This window comes from Primulina eburnea, chromosome 3 (assembly GCF_022965805.1).
Source record: "Primulina eburnea isolate SZY01 chromosome 3, ASM2296580v1, whole genome shotgun sequence".
In the NCBI taxonomy this organism is placed as follows: domain Eukaryota; kingdom Viridiplantae; phylum Streptophyta; class Magnoliopsida; order Lamiales; family Gesneriaceae; genus Primulina; species Primulina eburnea.
In genome coordinates this window covers 47297135-47319054 of record NC_133103.1, presented here as the reverse complement: position 1 = coordinate 47319054, position 21920 = coordinate 47297135, and the positions used below count along the sequence as shown (strand labels likewise).

General features: G+C 33.1%; 2 protein-coding genes across 4 annotated transcripts; one reads left to right on the top strand and one right to left on the bottom strand.

Annotated features, from left to right (window-relative positions):
• Nucleotides 1-430: 430 nt before the first annotated feature.
• Nucleotides 431-5614, bottom strand: LOC140827713 (probable transcription factor PosF21). The gene is made up of 5 exons (XM_073190497.1): nucleotides 5409-5614; nucleotides 4333-5043; nucleotides 1665-1797; nucleotides 1149-1233; nucleotides 431-1000 (listed from the first exon to the last, which is right to left on the bottom strand). The coding sequence occupies exons 2-5, from the start codon at nucleotides 5022-5024 to the stop codon at nucleotides 651-653; spliced, it is 1260 nt and encodes a 419-aa protein (XP_073046598.1). The 5' UTR covers nucleotides 5025-5043; nucleotides 5409-5614; the 3' UTR covers nucleotides 431-650.
• A 5286-nt stretch (nucleotides 5615-10900) lies between these two features.
• On the top strand, nucleotides 10901-18786 carry LOC140827712 (uncharacterized). 3 transcript variants are annotated; one of them, XM_073190496.1, is made up of 9 exons: nucleotides 10901-10993; nucleotides 11672-11760; nucleotides 12595-12647; nucleotides 12728-12822; nucleotides 13368-13476; nucleotides 16919-16932; nucleotides 17990-18091; nucleotides 18169-18392; nucleotides 18524-18786. In XM_073190496.1, the coding sequence occupies exons 1-8, from the start codon at nucleotides 10943-10945 to the stop codon at nucleotides 18322-18324; spliced, it is 669 nt and encodes a 222-aa protein (XP_073046597.1). In that variant the 5' UTR covers nucleotides 10901-10942; the 3' UTR covers nucleotides 18325-18392; nucleotides 18524-18786. The 3 variants fall into 3 exon arrangements, with proteins under 3 accessions (XP_073046597.1, XP_073046596.1, XP_073046595.1); XM_073190495.1 differs by having other exon boundaries at nucleotides 12577-12647; XM_073190494.1 differs by having other exon boundaries at nucleotides 12571-12647.
• Nucleotides 18787-21920: the final 3134 nt, after the last annotated feature.

Below are 21920 nucleotides of genomic sequence, written 5' to 3'. Positions count from 1 at the left end.
TTTAGAAAAGTTGTTAAGATACTTTGCATTAAATGAAAAAATATATATATAATTCGAGAAGGGTATTTTTGTCAAATTTAATTACTGTAACCATGTTATACCACTGGGACACACAATAATATAAATAGCATAGATGGATATATGATATGGATGATTTCATTGTTACAATCCAACAAACAAATTCAATCCACTATTTTAAAATCATACCAAACATAAATATTAGTCCTACAATCTTATTTATTTCTATGTATCAGTTTATTTTTTTTATCCTATTGTACATCCTCTCGCTCATCCAATCTCAAGAACCAAATAACGCCTACTAATGATAACAAGAATTGCACTGAGATATACCAGACAATGGGGACGAGAGGAGATAAATTTGGCCATGTTGACATATAAATGTATATTTCAAAAACAAAAATAACAAACATTATATCCCACAAAGAATTTCATCCTCGAGCTCGAACATAGTAACTTCGATATGCAACTAAAGTTCACTGCACTGCCTAGACAAATCCCAGATCATGTAGATATACATTACAAAACATACTAAAACAAAGGTTTACTGAGATATGAAACAAACCATCGTCGGGAATTCTAGGGATGTACAAACCTCCGTCATCATCGGGTACATGTCCCAGCTTCCATTTCTAATCCTTTGATGACGCATCTGGATCAATGTCTTTTTGAATGGATGATGCCTTCACGTCCCCAGCTTGTTGATGCAGCTGCATAGAGGGTTGTGGCGACTGCTGCTGCTGCTGAAATTGATGCATCTGGTGCTGTTGAAACTGATTCTGTTGCTTCTGGGAATGTAATTGGAGCTGCTGTAATTGTTGAGCTGTTAATAATGCATGCATAGCTTGGTTGTTGCTATAGTAAGGCTTTTCGGTTCCATAGGTTGATGCAGGAAAATTCAGCATAGGTCCACCGTTTGGAATCGTCTGTCCTGTCAGCACCTTAAAATGCTGAACCTCCTCCTTCAGGGCATCATTTAATGCTGGTTTAATGGATATAAAAGACATTAATCAGCATCAAACAACAAATTCTGGAGAGTAAATAGATTTGAGCATGTATAGGAGTTTTTAAAATGCAACTCAAATTAAAGTTCCTAATTGAGTAAGTAGTTAAGAGGTTCTGAAACATACCATCTTGCAACTGCACTTGTTGTTCCATAGTTTGTAACCGCAGTTTGAGCTCATTGTTTTCTACAGTAAGACCATGTGTATCTCTCTGTAGATTAAAAATTAGAAGTGAACATGATGCGTACTGATCTTGGGTATAAAATAGATAACAAGAGTGAGAAAAACATAAAGGCGATAAAACAAGAACAGAGAAGCATCGGCCTTTCTCCCCTTTTCTTAGACGAGGGAAATAAACAAGAAACCTGCTCATGAAGAATGTCAAATACGTACATGTTTGTTGCGTGAGTGGAAGTTAAAAGTTTTTCACCATAAAGAACAGACATAGCTCCAGGTGCGTATGTTTGCTACACTACAATAAATTTAAGAATGCCAATGCTAGGCTTAACACAACAAACGATTCTTGGATGTCAGCAGCTCTAATGTTTAAATTCACCCATATTTTAATTCCGATACATTTACTTGCTTTCCATTTCATGGGAGGAATCTGCAGTTGGAATAAAAAGGAAACGTAAAAATCACCTGCAATAAGGTCAACTGAGCAGACAAGGAAGTTGCTTCAGTTTGCAAAGTTTGGACTTTCCTTTCAAGCTCAGCAATATATCTCATCTTCCGTTCCTTTGACCTCGCTGCTGACTGCCTATTTGCCCAAATCCTATCAGGAGCCACAAAAGAGACGGAAGTTAAAAAACAATTAAATTAAATTAAATTTTCTTTTTTTAAAGAAAATATTTGAAGTAAATGCCTATATACTAGATTTACAACGTAACAGTTTTGGGAAATATAAATTGGTACTTTTGGTTACCCGGAAGGAATTGACACGCAGCACCATAATTTCAAATCAATTTCATTTATCTTTCTTTGGCAATCTAACAAATTTAGACATTGATAGAGAAATAATACTTTGTTGAATACAAGGGATCTAAAGTAATCTGATAGATGGCACTTCTTAATCTATTCACACGAGAAGGGCTAGAATGACATGTCATGTGTCAGGCCCAAAGGACAAACAACATTAGCAACCCAGAATATGCAGGTGCAGACAGAAAAGTGATAAAAATGTTTCATCTCATGTAATCATATGATAGAGATTTACGAAACAAAATTCAACATTGGTAAATCAATAAAAATGCGAAACAATAGCTATCATTAAGCACAAAATTTCGCACCAAACCTAAGGCATGGCCCTTAACTAAAAAATTTGTAAGAATTGTGTCAAAAGAAAATCAATAATAAAAATACTGAAAGCGCACATCGAAAGGTAGTCTAAACTATAGCCGTAAATTCAGTGGATAAAAAATTTTCGCAAGAAAAAGATCTAAAGATATCATGGCATAACAAAACAGAAGTGGTTGTGGCAAGAAAATACACCACGTATTTGTCGGAACTAGGGAACTAATAACTACGCAAAAATAATTGAATGATGATTCCTTTCATTAAAATCTCAACTGTCTAAAAATCAGAACATTAGAACCCAAAATAACATCAAAAGAATGTGATTCCATTTATATTCTACACTGTGGTGCTCGTTGACCATTTCAGTTGAGCAATACAAAATCGAGGAGCAAACAGAGCATCGGTGAAACTTGTAATTTGCATGACAAGAGTCAAGACTGCAGTGCTAGCTAATCATCTAACCGTACACATGATAAAAAAAGAAACAAAAATATAAAAAATAAAATAGCAATTTTCAATTTATAACGTAACAAATTGCAGGCTTGTACCAAGATTAGTTGTGTTCGTGCATAAATGAAAATAAGAAGAATGTGAAAATAGACACGAATTGGTGAAATTCACAACATGCATGAGAAGACTATCGTACTTGTTATATTATGCACCCCTGCAAGATAAAAAAAAATATAAAGTAACAAATAATAAGTAAAAAACATAGCATAAATCATATATATGTGATTTCTACTTTTCAAACTATGGATGGAGACTCCTGATAAGCACCATTTCCAGTTTCTGTTTCACCTGTATGCCGACATGCCTATGGCAACTAACTTATAATTGGCATTTGAAGTCATTTAGAAGCACCTAAAGTGGGGCCCATCTTCGTGGTGGGGAATTCTAAAATTGGTAACCTGATGGTTTTTAAGAAGAAAAATTTGTCTCATTCCCATGTTTTTCATTTATTTTAAAAGGTTTCCATGTTGATGACTTGATGCATAATGATTTGCCAAGCTATGCCCCCTTAAAAAGCCCTAACCCGGAATTTCTCTTCAATTTTTGTAATGTGCAGTTAGACCTCCAAACTTGGTACAAACAAAGTAGTCCAGATTTTTATGGAGATAACCAATACATGAATTATAGTGAATTAGAGATATGTTATGCAAGTGTTAAAACATACAGGGGTGCAGGTGTGAAGATTGGATAAAGCATCCAAGTGTCTACGACCAGCTAGACTCGTAAAAAGTGTATATTTTTAACGGGGGAAAAAGGCCACTTCGTGGTTACAAAGGTATATTTTAATACCATGATATGTTTTGGACAGCTATCATAAATGCACCTATTTCCATTAGATAACCTTAAGCTTTGATGATAAACATGCCCATACCACCAGTGTGACAAAGATTGAACAAAAATATTCGCAATGAAAAACATATGCAAAGCAAGCATAATGTCCAAAAACTATCCTAAAGGAACATAAACATGACTACTGAACTAAGCGAAGAAGATTACACGTTACAGAAACATAATCCAGAATAATAACACACATTTGTTCACATTAAAAGAAAGTAAAACCAACAAATAAACAGGATAATCTATATACAAATACGGTTGAGAAAAAAGTCAAAAGACCAAAATATGTAAACAATAATTCGGATTAAATTTTAATAGCCATAAAACATGGTTGTTAAGGAGGAAACTCATTCAATACCGTGGCTACAAAGCGACAAATATTGTCAAAAAACCGCATAAACCAATGTCAATGGCCCGTAACAATAGATTAGAATTAAATGAAAAAAAAATTAAATAAAACCAGATTTCACCCTGCAGATCAGTATTGCAAGATATCAAGTTCATAATTTGTTTTAGGACTCTTAATTACATCAAGAGGACTCGTGGAAGTCAACAGCAAACTGAAGAATTAAATGCTTAACTGTTAAAAGTAATTGGTCGATATAGAAACAAAGACCAGAAGAACTATCAGAGTTCCGTAAACATAATAGTAAGTTTAAAATGTTACCTCTTAGCACGCTTAGGGTCAATAAGAGCAAGCTCAGCAAGTTTAGCAGCAGACAAGGATTTCTTAGTCTCAACAGAAGATGGATCATCGGAACCTGACACGAGCATCTCTGGCTTGATAGTTGTTGAACCATCCATGGACTGGCTATGTTGATGCCTAATTCTTGGCTTATCAGTGAAAGATGGAGCCAGATTATCAGTTAATGTTGCGGTCGCAGATAGCGCACCAGATTCCGCAGCTGACGAAACAGACGATTCACCCATTTGGAATTCAGAAGTAGCGGAGGTCGAATTAAACTTATCCATATCAAGATACATGGAGAGCAAGTCCTCCTCGGTGTCATCAGAAAATGATGGTCCATCAAATCCACCCACGATTCCTAAATCACTGTCAAAACTTATATCATCTGGAAGGGTAAGAATCTCTGAATGAGCTCGTCGGTGGCCCAGATTCTTAGGTGGGTTGTCAGGCATCCTGCTTATATCTTGACTGAATCTTTTCGAATCAGATCCCATGCCGAGACCAAAATGGCCCTGGTCTGATAAACCACCCGGGCCCAGCGGAGGCAAATTTGATGATCCAGATATCTCCGACTTCACATTAGAACTGCCCACCGGTGGTGAGAAGACAGAATGCCTCCCTGACGGAGGTAGTAAACTGCCACTACCATGGTGAGGCTTATCCTTATCCATCTGTCAGAAACTCCAAAACCTACAAGCTCCAAAAAACAGATGAAAACAAGACCGCTTAAACACATTCACGTACAACCAAAACTATAAAGAGGAATCTAAAAATCAATCCCAAAAAATTGAAACCATCTACAAATGATTCCTCGTTTTCTACAAATTAACCAAATGGGTATTTGATTAAGAATAGGATCAGACACAAAATTTAGAATCTGCCAATGAGTGACGCATAAATAGAGAAATAGCAAACAAAACCCTAATCCAAATCTCAAAATACAGCATCCACACCACATACATAACACGAATTCAAGATTGAAAGTAGAAACAGAGCAAATGATTAAAATTTCAAAAACACAAAAACCCATTAAAAAATCGATGAAGAAAGCATACCAGCACAAAAGTAAGAATCTTTTACAACTGCCCAGAATTGAGATCTAGAATGGAGGAAATTGAAAGAATTTTACAGCTATTTCACGAGCGAATCACATCTCACATTTGGTCAGATGGATGGTCGGAGACATTTTGAAGCTTCACGCACAAGATTACTGAGATTCGATTCGAAGGAATTATTACTGAGATTTGTGCAATGCAATATATACTTTCTTTTACTATAAAATTTGAATTTTAAATATTCTTCGTCAAATATTTGGTATTATTTTTTTGAGTTAAATCAATTTAAATATAAATTGTAGAAAATTTAAGCTAAAATTAAATATTTGGTATAACAAAAAAGTTAGTTTGTTAAAAGTAATAATAATTCTTTTTACAATTTTTTTGAGTTAAATCAATTTAAATATAAATTGTTGAAAATTTATGTTAAAATTAAAAGGAAAATTTATGTTAAAATTAAAGGAAAATTTATGTTAAAATTAAGAGGTGATATTTTTATAAGATTATCTATTATTAATAATTAATTAAATGACTTTTTAGTAAGGTTTTTTTTGAATGTTTTTACAAGAGTTTTGATTATTTTATTGTTAATTATTTATAGATTGTTGTGGCTTAAAATAATTATAAAAAAACTTTTACCAAATTGTTTCATGAGTAGATTTTATGAGACAAATCTCTTATCAAAAAACAGACTCAAAAAAAATTTATTTTTCACTAAAACTACGTTTGGTTGGAGGATAAAATTATGAAATGATTAAGAAATAAATGATAAAAAATTGATTGAAATAGAAATATAACATATAATGATAAAATAATATTATGTTTGTATGATTGTTAAGAATGGGATAATTAAGAATTTTTTGATAAATTGACAAAATTGTCCATCACTTCGACGACGGCGGTGGTGTGGTGGCTGGCGTAGGGCGGACGGGCGGGCGGGCGGGCGGGCGGGCGGTCGGCCGGCCTATCGGCGGCGGTGGTTTGCTGGCGTTCGGCTGGCATTCGGTGGCGGCGGTCGATGGCGGGAAGTGGTAGGTGAGTTTGGATATAGGAGAAGGGTAAAAATTAGAAAAATATGATGGATTAAGAGTTGGATAAATAATCCTAGAGGGTGATAAGTGATTATTTTATCCAAGTTAATATAACTTAATCATTTATAGGAGAGATTGACTTGATTAAATAAAAACTCTACCAAACATAAGATTAGGTGGATTAAAAAACCATAAACTCACCTAATCTCTCGTACCAAACGCAGCCCAAAATTAATTCGTTTATTTCTCTAATTTTTATAATTTTTTTATTATTTATTGTTAGGATAAAAATACATATTTTATACTATAATAGGAAATGTCTCACGTTATGGAATCACAAACAAATGGACGATTGAGATTCGATCATAAAAAAATAAATTTAATTTACTACATTAATATTATATTAACGAAATATAGGAAATCACAATCTCATGCCATTTATTCCAATAATTTGATTACATTAATATGGTAAATATTAAATAAATTACGAAAAATACTAAGAAATATTTATAGCATATATGAAAATAAAAAATGAAGTATACTAAATTAGAGAATCATATCGCCTGATTTACTAGTATATTTATTATTTAATAATAAAAATATATAAAATTAGGTATGGTGCATTTTGTTTAGAAATTGAGAACTATTTTTTTTCAAATAAAAAAAATACACTTTATCCATTTAATGTTATATTCTACATTTCTCTTTTAATTTATTTCCCACTATTTTAATTTCAAATATTGATCACTTTCATTTTTACATTAAAAAATATTTCATTTTCTATTTTTTCTACTTCTGTTAAATTGTTGAATTAATACATAAATTTTGAAAATTATTTAATTGATATATAATGATTATGTTCCAGCTTCGATTTAAGCTTTGAAAATACAAACAAGCCAGAACCTATGAACTTCGCCAAGTCAATGTAATAGTTCAACGCATATGACAAAAAAATTATTTAATATGACTACAATTAAAGGACAAAGGTCCATTGAAAACATAATCATTGAAAGATGTTATATTAAAAAAAAAAAAAAAAAAAAAATCTTAAAACCAAAAATGTGTGATCGAGAACAGAAGACAAGGTTAATCAACATTGTCAAAATACATCAAATTCTCGAGGATTATCCATATGTATGATCACGTCTCACTATCATATTTGCTCAACCAAGGAGTATCAGTGTAATGCCCGAGAATTTAATTATCGTAATCTGAAATGATTTGGATACGATTACCGTAGTGTATAATTAATTCGGTATGAGTTATTGAGTAATCGAGATGATTATAGACGGAACAAATTGGACCGGGAGAGTCGCGATAGAATTGATAAATGTGCCAAGAAAGCATCCCCGCGCACATGCGCGATGTGTATCGGCGCACATGCGCGAGGAGGACAGAAGCCCGCGCGCACATGCGCGACTTCACTGCGCGCACATGCGCGGCATGTCCAGAAGCATCGGCGCATTTGCGCGACGTAAATGGCGCATATGCGCGGGAGGCACAGAATGGTTGGCGCATATGCGCGGAAGTAATTGGCGCATATGCGCGAGAAGAAAATTGCTAGTTCGAGTAACTGGCGCATATGCGCGACTTCGTGCGCGCATATGCGCGCAACGTGCAAGACATGCACGTTGCTACTTGCCTTGCTGCATGCCGAGGGATGGATATATATATATAGAGACATGCGAATTTCTTCAGAATTTCTGGAAGAAAGAATTGAGAAACGTGGGAAAAGCTTCGTTCTTGAATTTAAGAATTGATTTCCGAGCAAACCGTCTATCTGTTTTGAAATCCGACTTCGGTATGTGTTCCTATCAACGCAGGCTACAACTGGACGTAAGTTTTGTTACGTTTAGACATGTTTTGAATTTATGATGTTGTCAGAACTGAATATGATTCAAATATGGTGTTTCTGCTACTGTAGATATCGTACAACTGAAGTCAGATTAAAGAACAGATTGTTTCTATAATTGTTATGATTTTTGAAAGATGTTGACTGAGATTCTATATCAGACTTGTGTTAGTATTCAGATTATGAATTGTATTAACACAGATTATGGGTTCTAGAATTACATTTGTGATGTTCAGATTGACGGGGTTATTCAGATTGTATTGTTATGCCGTCGAAACATCAGTTGATTTAGATTGATCAGATTCAGATATGATTTCGATTAGATTGTGATATTATTGATATGACTCAGATTGTATCTTGTTCAGACATTGATCAGATTGTATACTGAATTGAGTATTGATCAGAACAGATGGTGTATTGAGTTATTTACTGATACGTTGTATTCGATATTGTCATTTCAGATTTGATATGGACAGAGTTGAATACAGGTCATTGTCTTCGTCAGACAGGGAAGACAAAGGTATAATTCATGTGATATTTGGGAAGATATAACTCAAATCAGATCTCATTTGAGTTTCCCAATAAAATCACATACTAGAATTATTGTGTTTATTTTATGATATGATTATGCTTTGTTTACAGATTGTTATACATTGCATTTGAGATAGGAAAGTTTGACAGATAGTCAGACTTCTAGACGTTCGGTGTATCGTTACATAGGAGCAGACACCCTCCTATTGTAGATTATTCGATACAGATATGACAGAAGTCTAGGAATAAGACGTACGTCACCCCGATTGGGAGGGTAGGTGACAGACAGTGACGTCTTATTCACCTCGGGATCCCTAGAGTTATAGTTGAGTTGAGTCTAGACATGAATTGACTAGAACTGCATATGTTTATGAATGTGGTTTCATAGACTATGAAACCCGTTTTTATTGCTTTCAGTCATGATAGCATGTTTTTATGATTTGATTTGAGCTGCATGTTTATCAGATTCGAGTTGCATGCTTATTTGATTTGATTTCATAGATTATGAAACCTATTGCTTTTAGTTTTATTCATGATAGAATAAATTATGATTTATTTTGTGTATATGCATGTTTATCATGTTTTATACTGAGATTTATTCTCACCGAAGTTATCCGGCTGTTGTCTTGTTTTGTATGTGTGCATGACAACATGTGGGGCTGGATCAGGGTCAAGAAGATGATGAGAGAAGACGAGTTAGCGTGGTGATTCCGGACTTACTGTAGATTTGGTTTATTTACTTGAATTTAGTAACTGAACCTTAGACCTAGTTTGTACAATATTGTACTTTTATACTGAAATGTAGTTTTTATACAGAGATGTATATTATTTAGATTCCATTACCTTCCGCAGATGCATTTTAAAAAAAAAATTTTTAGACCCTGTTTATTAGAACTGATAATTAAATCCCAACGATGATTAAAAAAATGATTAGCGTCCGGGTCCCCACAATCAGAGCACGATTTCAATGTCTACATCAAACAATCATCAAAGATTAGTGTGTTTGTCTTGCAACAACTTGTTGATGCACCCAAGCTCAACCTTCAAGATCGAATATACTAATAAAAAGAAGAATGATTGAAGAATCTATAGATGATCTCTAGGCTTCTCGTCTGATTGATCGGTAGTGAGTCACCAGACTTCTCGTCTGGATGATCGGTATTGGGTTAGTCGAGGCTTGTCATCTTGGCCGACTGAGTATATTATTAGTTTTAACCGATAGTGTGAGTTTTAGTTTGAGCGAGTTTGTACAACATACTTGTATAAATTAAAGTTTTACAGTGAAACTTCCAGAAAAGATAGACATAAAGAAAATTAGTTATCATACTTCCAGAAACAAACTCGTGTGTTAATTTATCTACTTTTACACGGTCAATTATAACATACTTGTCTATAATATGTTTTTTTGCTTTGCTATCTGCTTGAACAAAATATTTGTTGTATCAGTCCAAATTATTTCCGTAATTTACATTTTAAGTTACTCAGTGCATCAGTTTTGATTAAGAATAGCTTCATCAGTTCTTAATCGAATCTTAATTTTTTTTTTTTTAAAAGTCTCAAACTGATCATAACATTAAATTATTATAAAAATTAATTACATGTAAAAAAATTACAAATGGATATATAATTTCAATATATTAATAAAATAAATAATTTTTGTATATTTTAATTAATCAAAAAAGTCTAAGTGTCTAAATTTTCGACTATAAGCTTCAATTGTCACACAAAATATTTTATTTTTATGATCTACAGCTTTAAAGTTTTAATTTTTTTTCGACATATCAATATTTAGATTTTGATAAATTAAAATGATTGTTAGGTTTGTTTCAGTCATTCGAACACAGTATCATTCGAACACAGTATCTTCCGTCACATGTGACAAATATTTATTTTATTATTAATTTTCATTATATTAAATTTATTTTTGATGCATACAAAATTTATTTATTTTAATACAAATCTAACAATTTATTAATAGCTAGTGTATTCAAATAACTTTTATCCTATGTTGTGCAACTCCAAAATTTAGGAATATAAATTTTACAAAAAATAAATAAAAATTATTATTAAATTAGGGTCAGATGGATTGAATACTCATTCCTCTTCACAAAGACAGATCCATGGCAATGGCGACGCCTCTGACGTCATCATTCCTCGAGCAATCTCATCGAGTAAACCTTTTGTACCTTTTTATTTCCGATTTTCATCGCTTTAACATTGTTTAATAATTCAAAGAGAGAAATGCTTAACTTCCCGGCGTCTCTATGGACTTCGGTTGATTCAGGTGCTATACAATGTTCAATTTCATATATTTTTGGTGTCTTTTGAATTTGAACAGGGTCTAGACTCTGGATGGTCATGTTTTCTTTTCTATAAACTTCATAGAATAGAATACCAGTCGTGCTTTTATGTTTTTTTTTTCAGAAATCCAAGAGTTTGAGACCATAAAGCTGTGTTTGGATTTAAAGATATTACCATGCGGTTTGCAATGTTTGGTTTTATCGCCATCTGTGACTTGTAAATGTTAACACAACGAAATCATGACAAACTTAATATTGTATTTAGCATGATACAATGAAAATTGAACAGTAGAAGTGCACGGAGAAATTTCTTCAATGAGGTTGGTGGGCGTACTCTGTGGTATTGGAACATTTTGATGAGGTGGCTGCGATCCTGATTATGAAAAATATACCATGAACACAGTTTAAAAAAAAGAAAAAGAATACCCCTGCTGCCCTGCACATGAAGCTCTGATATTTTATCATGCCCTTTTTCAATACTTTTGAAAAATCTGGTTTGGTTATTCTGAATGTTGGTTTGGCTCATTTCATGCTTTATCATGGCCATAGCATGTTGCTGGCTTTTGGAAGGATGTGAAAATCAGTGGTGGTGTACAACCTAGAAAATATTATCCGGGGAGCAAAACAACATGCCCAAGGTAGATAACTTGCTAATTTTTTGAAATTTAGGTGATTTATATACATTAGTAGTGTGGCATGTTATCCAATTATGAATTTATGCTTGAATTTGTGTATGTTGTATACGGTGGTTTGATTCGAGCAAATCAAGATCTTTAGAAGTCCCGTCTAACAAATTATTGTTGGAATATAATACTTGATATCGCATCCATCAAATCGTTGTTATGAAACAATCCTTAAAGATTAAATAGGCAAATAGTTAAAGGTTGAAAAATTATTTTAATTTTTTTGCTTTTTTAAAACCAAATTAGCTTCATTCTCTAATAAATCTGTTTCCTCTGTGCTGGTTGCTCCAATCTGGAGGAACTCACATGCACTGCCCATTACATGTCCTATACCATCCAGAGTAATATTAATGGTGGACTTTGAGACAAGACAGTCTTGCACTGCTTAGTATGCTTCGCCTATATTTTATTGTATAAATACGTATTATTTTCTTACCTCTCTAGTATCTACTCTTGGGTGTTAAAAACCACCTCTAGTAGGAATAATTTGAATTGGGAAACTTTGACCAGTCTCGGCAACAGAACAAAAATCCTTTATAAACTTTGTAACAGAATGGAATATTACATCTGTAACTTTACAGCTTGATAGCACATACTAGTGCATCGTGATTCGTGAATGATGTTATTTCTGTTACTCGGTCTCATTTCTTCAGTTTTTTAATATTTTGTTACTTTTTCAGAAATGACTTAGTTCACCTTGTTTTAATACACTTCTTACTACACCAAGAGGATGTACCTATGCTTTACTGATTCTGCACTATCAAGTTTCAGGTCACTAATTTTCTGCAGGTCCACAAAGTCAGGTGTGAGATATATGAAGCCATTATCTGCTGTAGACTCTGGTAATATCAACAGCTCACTTAGAGATACAAGCAACTTCTAGTTTTTCCTTGTGTGAGAATAATTATGTGCACCGATACAGGATTAGAGGCAACAATTACAGATCCTTCCAACAACGACGTGAGAATAAAAAATGCCGAGATAACTGTGGAGTCTAAAGATGAAAATAAGATGCAGGTGAGAATGAATTTGTCTTTCTGGTTCCTCACCTTTTAACTTCTGTTCAAATTTTCATGTTTGTGCAAATAGATACTTAAGTTTCACTGAGTACCATAATTTCAACATCAGCTTTGCCTACTGAAGAAGACTTAACTTTTCACTGAGAATATGAGTCTTAATCTACCAGCGAATGCTCGGGGGGGTAGGGGAGGGTGTAATCCTACAATTCTGAAATTTTGATGCTGAATAAATTTTCAAAAGCATTTGTAGTAGCATATATGCACAAAAAATGTCAATTGATGGTTGAGACTATTTTTCTTATCACATTCTTTGTTTGTGATAAAATTTTAAAAGCTTACATTTTGTTAGAAACTTAATTCCTGAATGTGGGATTGGGAAAATGAAACCCTACATAGAAAATACTTGTATAGTTTGAGCTATCCATGCGTTTTAATTTTGAAGATTCACCTTCAAATGTGAGTTTTTTGCCTCGTTTTCTGTTATGTTTCTCTATTGAAAATATCAATTCTGCACCGATTCTTTACAAAATGTTTGGTGGTCAGGTGAGGGTTGATTTGACAGGAAAGGAGACAGATATAGTGTTTGAAAAAGTTCTTAGAAATTTAGCTCGCACAGCACCACCAGTTCCTGGTTTTCGTAGGGAAAAAGGAGGTAATTATCTGTACTCTTTTTCAATTTTGAGACATTTCTTAACTTAATCAATGTCTTGAATTGCTCTGTGTTTCTTCTATAAATAAGTATTACTCGAGCTGATCTTTCTCTCTGGTAATGGGGACATGAATTTTGGTATGATTAACTATGGTCAATTTAAAGTCTCTCAGTTCTTTGTGAATTGGTTCCTGTTCCTGATGTTTTTTTTTTTGAAGAATGCTGAGTAAAACTAGCAATTTAAAACTCCGTAATCTTTAGGATATAAAATAACCTCCTAAACCATAAAATAAAATTTTCTATTGTCGTCATTTCAAATAATAAAAACAAATACCTAGCAGTTAACCATCTGACATCTCCATCCCATACTAAAATAGTCTTTAACTTAAAAACAATATTTTCAAAAATTTAAAAATTCATGAAGTTAAATTTATTTAATGCGGAAATACTAGAATGGCTCGGATTAGTGCTTTCTACCATGAACCGCCCATCCTCGCCAGCCAGCACCAACTCAGTCATCCTCAACTGCATCGACGAAAACTAGTGAGCCTAGAGGCCCAGAAAGTCCTTCCGGAAATAGCAAGTATCATACAATAAAATCAGACATGCATTAAATATTTTTCCCCAAACTTTAACATATGAAAATACCTTCCTTTTTTTTTCACCTCATATTTTTTATAAACCAATATTACAGTCAAACAATCAACAGTATTCCTTCAACCTCATATCCTCAAATTAAAATCCTAAAAAAACAAAAAACAGATTTTATGAAGTGTGCCTCAAAATTTCCTCCAGTCAACAGTCATAGTCGCTTGATCAAGCATACAAGGATCTAGGTTTAGCAGAACAGCAACGACGCGAAAGCCAACGCCCGTAATGGTGGCAAGGCAGCACGGACCCGAAAGCCGACACCCGAAGCCCATAATGGTGGCTAAGCAGCACGTCCAAAACTCTAAAAAAATTCATAAATAATTTATGAACCCGAGGGTGAAAAGAAATGAAGATCCCCTTGCTTGAAAACTTAAAAGCGCATGTTCAACCAATTTCTTTTTTAAAATTTTTCTTTCTTTCCTTCACTCCTCTTCGAGAACTCACATACTTCCATTTTCCTAAAATTTTCACATCCCTACTCATGCACCCAGATACGTGCAACCATTATTTTCAAAAGAAAATTCTCTCTTCCACTTTTTCTTCAAGAAACCACGCAAGGCTACATATATAGATATATACACTTGAACACACACACATATTCAACGGTATCCACAAAAGTGAACTGGTTCACGCAATAAACTATAGAACACTAAAGGTAGCCATACTTGTATCCACAAGTATCGGTAACATGGTTATTTGGTTCTGTAACCTCGAGAAGACTTAGAAATCATTTTACTTTCTACCGTAAAAATGTCGAATACATCTTATTTGTGATATGGCTACAAATAAGAGGTCTTCACAAAGGATTTGGTAACTCACAGCACACGTACATACATGGCTATATAGAAAAATGCAATTTGAAATACCAGGATAAGTTAAAGGTTCATTTAAAAATGCATAAATATAAAACACATGTGTGAGGCCACGCTTCACTTGCAGGGGCACTCATGCCACTCGAACAACGTTTATATTGCACAATTATTTTTATTATTTTTTTATTTCTTCTATAAATATCACATAACCTTTCCATGAAGCCATAGATGGCAACTGTATATTGGAGATTGATACATTAACAGTCAACTATTAAAATTGTTTCATCACGTGAAACGATCGAATCAACTTGCTTTAGAAACCCGTAAATTGCACCAATTTTTAAATAAAAACATGGATCGATCAAAGACATAATATGTTTTCATCGATACGTCAAACGAACGGTTAAAACTTACCTCGCTTGGATCGAAGATGGTTCGTAGATGACCCCGGTTGTTGGAAGATGCCTCGAGAACGACCAAAACTTGTCCAAGAACCCTAGCCACCGCCCTTTTTTTTCTACTTCATGATTAACTTCTACTTCATGATTAACGTGATTGTGGGATTAGGGTTTTGGGCTCTCCATTATTTATTTTTTCAGGTTTTAAAGTTGATAGTTATTTTATTAAAAGTGTTTTTTGGTCATTTATTTAATGTGCTAAACTCATCCTTTTTATTTAAAAATAAACTGGCAAGTTTTAAATAAAAATGCTGAAAGTTAAATGAAATAAAATTTTAAAAAATACATACCTGATACCCTTTAAAAAAATATTTTTTTTCCTCTCCCCAAAATATTTAAAGGGCCAATTTACCTCAAAAATTTCCTTGTAAATTTACACAATTAATTTTTTTTTGTGCCCTGGCATCTTCTTCCAGAAACCATCTCGAAACCATCACACCTGAAAAATCATTGCTAAATAAAAAATATCATTAAAAATATTAATTCGACAGTCAATTAATTCATTATTTAATATCCAGCCTCCAAATCATTTTTGTGCGGTCTAGGTGGATTTTTCTTAAGTTTTTCGGATGTTACAATTTTAATGCTTTTCTAAATAGTTTGAGCTACAGAAGTTTTGTATGATGATTAGGATAGTATACTGCTACTTATTATACAAATAATGGTTCTATAAGAAACACGAGTATTTTCTTGGAGATGGAAAACACCATCAAGTAAGAACATGTGGGAGGCTTATCATTTCACTATGATATCTCAATTTTGAAACATTTTTGGGCACGAGTTGAGGCTTTCTTTTACATATTCACATCTTTTACTGAAAGTACTTAAACTATCCATTAGCTCTCTATGAGATGGTTGAAAATGTGTAGATGTACCTTATGGATGCATTTAATATGCGATTTACTTTATATGTCATTTTTTTTCTTGCACAGTTCTTTTTATTTGAGAATATACTATTTTTTATTTTCTTCAAAATGATATTTCATGCTTGTGCATATATTATGAGAAGGGATGGTGGGAGAACTGGCAAAAAGTATTTAAAATAAAATGTAATATCTTTCTCAGCCTATGTTAACTTTTGCTGTAAGTCCAATTTGCTTTCATTCTTTTTACCCTTAAGGCAGTCAGATGTGCAAAATACTGCTGCAAATCACGGGCTCTTCAATGGAAATTTGGATGACCTCTGTTGCACGATTGTTGGATTATCCATATGTTATTTTATGTATTGATATCAAATGTTTGGGCACGAGTTGAGGCTTTCTTTTACATATCCACAACTTTTACTGAAAGTGCTTAAACTAATCCATTTGCTCTCTATCAGATGGTCCGTGGTTATTTTGATGTCCCTTAAAAGTTTCCAAATGCCAAATAATTAGTTGTTTCATTTTCTCGGCTATTTCAGCAAGTGGCTTCTTGCCAGACACCATCGTAAATATTTATAATATTTTTCTTAAAATTCCAGGAACTTGCTAATATTGATTTTCTTATTCGTTGATCTTTTCATGTGCCTGTTGGATTCTGCAGGGAAGACATCAAAGGTAAATTCTTTATGGTTCTGTTGCCTTCTATTTTTTGCCATCAAATGCACGTTTATTTCGAAAACCTATTTCTGTTATTATGTTGCAACTTGTGAAATATTTATGGTTCATCGTTGATCACAATTCCACTCCGATGTCTCTTTAAGGGGATTGCATCTGTGGATGTTAGTTTAACATGATAACAATTAGCCTGAAGCATAAGTCTTGTGAAGCTACACCAATTACTTCCCTTGTGTACTTTTATGAACGATCTCAGTGAACAGGTTAACTGGAAAGAAGAGAAATAACCAAGTCAGCCATAACTTTTCTTTTCTTATGGATCTATAATTGTGATTGACCTGATGAAAAATCTCCCACTTTCATAAGCTGGTCGCTTATATGGATGAGAAGGTTGTTCGGAGTGTATGTGTTGGTAAGAGTTAAGATGATTGTGCTCCCTCTCATCATGTACCTAGTGATGCAACCTTGAGCCAACTTGTGAATACTAGGTATTTTTTGGGTTACCCAAAGAAAATTCGTGTATCACAGGGATGCATTGATAGGCTCCGATCAGATGTTATTTCTCAAATAAGCATAGTCCCTTGTAGTCAAGTATTTGTAGCCCAATGACAGTTACATATTTCACCTTCAAAATAAATCTTTTCGGGTTGTCTCTGGATTGGAACTTATGATTGAAAAATTGATTTGGAAGAATGCTAGTAAATGACTCAAATAATTAAGTATTTGAAATAATTTGATTTGAAAAATCATTTATTGTTACGCGTTTTACTCTGATACTTTTTGGTTATTGGGATGTCTTCTTCCCATGACAACCGCTCCTCCTCATTACTATAATTCTTACTTAGTTCAAGGGATGAATCTTGTCAGAGTTTGAATAGGATGTGAGATTCCATGCAATAAAGCAGTTTTTCTCTTCTTTGATAAAAAGGTATATGAATAAATGAATAATGAACGTAGAAATGGACTTGTATCCTTCCTCTCATTTCTATTTCTCCCTAAAGTTCAGTTCTTGTCTTCCTCCGGAAATGTCTTAAATCTATATCGCCATTTATTGCAGGTCCCAAGAGACTTCCTTCTACAAATTCTTGGTGAAGATCGAGTTACCAAGTTTGTAATTCAAGAAATCGTTACCTCAACATTGGCTGATTACGTAAAGAAGGCAAGCCCCTTGATATTACTCTTTACTGCTTTCTTGATGGAGCTCAACTAGTTTTCTTAAATCCAGTTACTGGACAGGAAAATCTAACTGTTAAAGACAACAAGATTAATACCATACAGACTGCTGAAGAGCTGAAGGCTCTATTTGTCCCAGGGGACAATTTCGGATTCAATGCTACATTAGAGCTTGAGAATTCTGCAGAAAGTTTGGCTGAAGTAGAATTGTCCGTTTAAATTGTCGGGACAGGTTTCAAAGTGAACCATCTGCATTACATCCACCGGAATTCTAGTTGCCCAGCAAGGTTAGTGGTAATAAGATTTTGTTTTCTTTGTGGGTATTGTTTGGCAGTTGCTCCATAACACTGGGTAAGCACCGCTCCAGTCTTGTCAATCTACGCTCTCTTAGATGAATTGAGCTGGAAAATTCTTGCAGGTGAGTTCGTGGTTGGATTCGTCTCCCATTATGGTGTAGTCATGGCTTTTTCATCCATAACATCCAAAGGTGAAGTTTTATTAAAGCATCTCTTATGAAGAAAGTAGGTATTACTCAATTTGAATTTAGCTGTTGTGAAATTCATTCTATGCTATGCTACAATCGATATGTTTCACGTGATATTTAGGTTGATTATATGGGTATTGTATGATTCATCATTGTTATACTCAATTGTACTAAATCTGTTCGAGGTTTTAATTTTTTTGTATTTAATCAACACAAAAACTCATGTGGAACGGTTCGATTGATTAATTTTGCATAACGAATCTTCAATCCTATTTGATTCATGAGAAATATTATTTTTTCCAAAAAATTTTACTTTTCTCTTTTTAAGTGTTGGCCTAACTAGGGATATCTAATGGGAAAATAATTTGTTTTGATATACCCTACATACTTATACACATATAGAAATCAAATATTATGATGAGTGTTGAAAAAAATATAGTTGAATGAGATTAAGTTTCATATTAAAGAAAAGTCCAAATGTTTTTTTTTTTTGGAATAACCCAAAAAACTTTTTCCTAACTTAATCTATTTATCAATAAAAATGTTTTAATTGGTATTATCAATATTTTATTTGAAACTTGCTCTCAGAATTGTTATATTCCAACATATTAGAGCTAAAATTGTTCGAAATGTGTAATTTAATTTTGACGTGTAATTTGATTGGTGCTCAAAATTATTTAATTGTGCGTTACTAATATGTAATAGAAAAAACCATCAAATTTACTATTAATTGATTAGACTGTGAACTAGTATTCAATATTTTCATTGCAAATTCAAAAACTTTGATTCGAAAATCAAAAGAATCAAATTCAACTAGAAAACTAAAATAAAAAATGGGGTAGTTGTAGTCAAAATGATCTATTTGAAAAATTCTGTCACAAAACCTGTCAGATAATTTATAAGGTTTGCTCAGACAATATATTCGTTCCACTAGTATCGCAAGAGACCTACTATTGAATCAAAGCCTTAATGGGGTAGTTGTAGTCAAAATGATCTATTTGAAAAATTCTGTCACAAAACCTGTCGGATAGTTTATAAGGTTTGCTCAGACAATATATTCGTTTCACTAAAATCGCAAGAGACCTACTATTGAATCAAAGCATTAATGGTATCCAAAACATTTAATTTATGTTTAAAACTTTGTTTCGAGTTGATTTCGGTGTCCATTTTCAATATGTTACATATGTCATCTTCAACTCATTCCATTATTTTGTTACAGTTTTAACTTCAAAATAACACAATTTCTACATAAAATGTAAAGTTGTTCTCCAACCCATATATACCTGTGCAATAATTATCTCTATTTGGTATATCAATCGAAACATGATTATTAACTTGCACGATTTAAAATATTAGACAAGCTATAACTTTTTGGTAAAACGACAAATGTTCGATTCTACAATTGTTATCAGAGTCAATGTCACGAGTTCGATTTCTATTGATGTGCATGAATGCGATTATTGAAATAGAGAATGTTGAGATACAACAATTGTATCTGGTTGGTAAATCAATCAAAACGTGACTCTTGAATTATTGTATGACTTAAAAGATGAGAGTTGCATTGATAAATGATAACTTTTGATAAATCAACAAATGTTCGATAATATACCATCAACTCTAAAAAGAATATTCTTAAAATATCTCTTGTAATTTTATTTAAAATAATTATTTTAATCTATAAATTATTTATTTATAAATTAATTAGATTGAAGAAAATCTAACAATTAAATTTTAATTAAAATTATTTTATTTTTGGGAGCATTTAATTAGAAATTAATTTAATCTAATAAATTTATTAATTCAAAACAAGTTACTAAAATTAAATTTATGAATTAAATAAAATAAATAATTTAGTTCAAGTAATTAATAAAATATTTAATTTATCAACATTAAATAAAGGGTAAATTGCTCATAAATCTCCAAACCCAAACTCATCTTTACCCAAATTTCCTACACCTCAAAACCTTTCTTCTAACTCCCTAATACCTTGAAATGGACAAAAATACACTTATTCCTATTTTAAGTTTAATTGATCCTCACGTTTTAAAAATGGTATCAGAGCTTTAGGTGGATTTATTTCAAACACAAATTTTATTATTACTAGTAACTAATTGTATGAGAAGGAGAATTTTGAAAAAATTATGAATTCGAACTTCTGTTCGAGAAAAATAATTTACAAGGAATATTTCAATATTTTGGAATATAAACAAGTGCATCTGACTATTGTTAGAGCTCATAAGCCAGAAGGGAAGCATCAATACCCTTAGGTAAAACCTCAGGTAAACTTATGATTCAAACAAATAAGTTTCTAGAGATAGTTCCAGATTCCTCTAAGCTCTCTTCAGATCTTAGAGAAATTCAGAAGACAGTACAAAATTATGGCAATATGCTATATTTTGTACCACAACGAGTTGAGAAAATTATTGAAACCCAGGAAGAAATTCTTGGAATATTAAAGGATATTCAAACAAAAATTCAGAAACTGGAACAACAACCTAATTCCAGTAGACGAACTTCAGGAGGTTGGTTACCAACATCCTTTGGTACTGAACATTTGTCACATCAACAAGGGAAGGCCAGAGTGGTGTCAAAACCTTTGACTGAAGAAGAAAAGATGATCAATCTAATCAAGTCTGTCTCAGAAAAGAAATTTATCTAATGACAACTTTAGAAAGGATTGGTTTAGAGGATCTACAAGAGCTTGCGGAATCCTTCGCAAATCTCAAAGTAGTAGATCTAAAGATGAACACATCAGTAGGTGAAACACCACCTGCTATAACCTGGTCATCTTCTCAAGAGCAACCTAGGGAAAGTGTGGGATCTCAAAATGTAAACATGAGAGAATCTCAATCTGATTTCCATACTGGTGGAGGATCACACCCAGCAGGGACAAGGGCAAGGAGAAATCAAATTCTTTTGCACCAAACACCCTATGGGAAAACTGTTTTGGATCCTATACATCCTTACGGGGTTATGCTTAACCTTGATGTATTAGACTTCAAAAATAGAGAAGATCTCGTAGATGATTGGACATCTGCTATGAGAATTGCAGCAGGTACACTCGATCTCAACAAAGAAGGATTCATTAAAATTTTGGAAATGAGTCTTATGGGATCAGTGAAAATTGCCTGGGACATGACCTCATTAGACATGAAGGAGTCAGTCCTAGCTGGTGAATCTCTTAGTGAGATCGATGGAAAAATGGCTACCATATTTAAAGCACACTTTATAGGGGTAGACTATTTCAATAGTCAAGATACAGAGAAGAAGAAGAAATATACTCAAGCTCTGTATAGTCTGGAATTACATGATATATGTTTGGTGGATGAAT

Excerpts from the sequence above, each read along its gene's own strand:
- LOC140827713 (XM_073190497.1), bottom strand. The coding sequence starts at position 5,024 with ATGGATAAGGATAAGCCTCACCATGGTAGTGGCAGTTTACTACCTCCG. Across the intron at positions 1,798-4,332 it reads GACCCTAAGCGTGCTAAGAG|GATTTGGGCAAATAGGCAGT; the intron begins GTAACATTTTAA and ends GGCTCCTGATAG. Across the intron at positions 1,234-1,664 it reads CTCAGTTGACCTTATTGCAG|AGAGATACACATGGTCTTAC; the intron begins GTGATTTTTACG and ends TTTAATCTACAG.
- LOC140827712 (XM_073190494.1), top strand. The coding sequence starts at position 10,943 with ATGGCAATGGCGACGCCTCTGACGTCATCATTCCTCGAGCAATCTCAT. Across the intron at positions 11,761-12,570 it reads AGCAAAACAACATGCCCAAG|TTTCAGGTCACTAATTTTCT; the intron begins GTAGATAACTTG and ends TGCACTATCAAG. Across the intron at positions 12,823-13,367 it reads AAGATGAAAATAAGATGCAG|GTGAGGGTTGATTTGACAGG; the intron begins GTGAGAATGAAT and ends TTTGGTGGTCAG.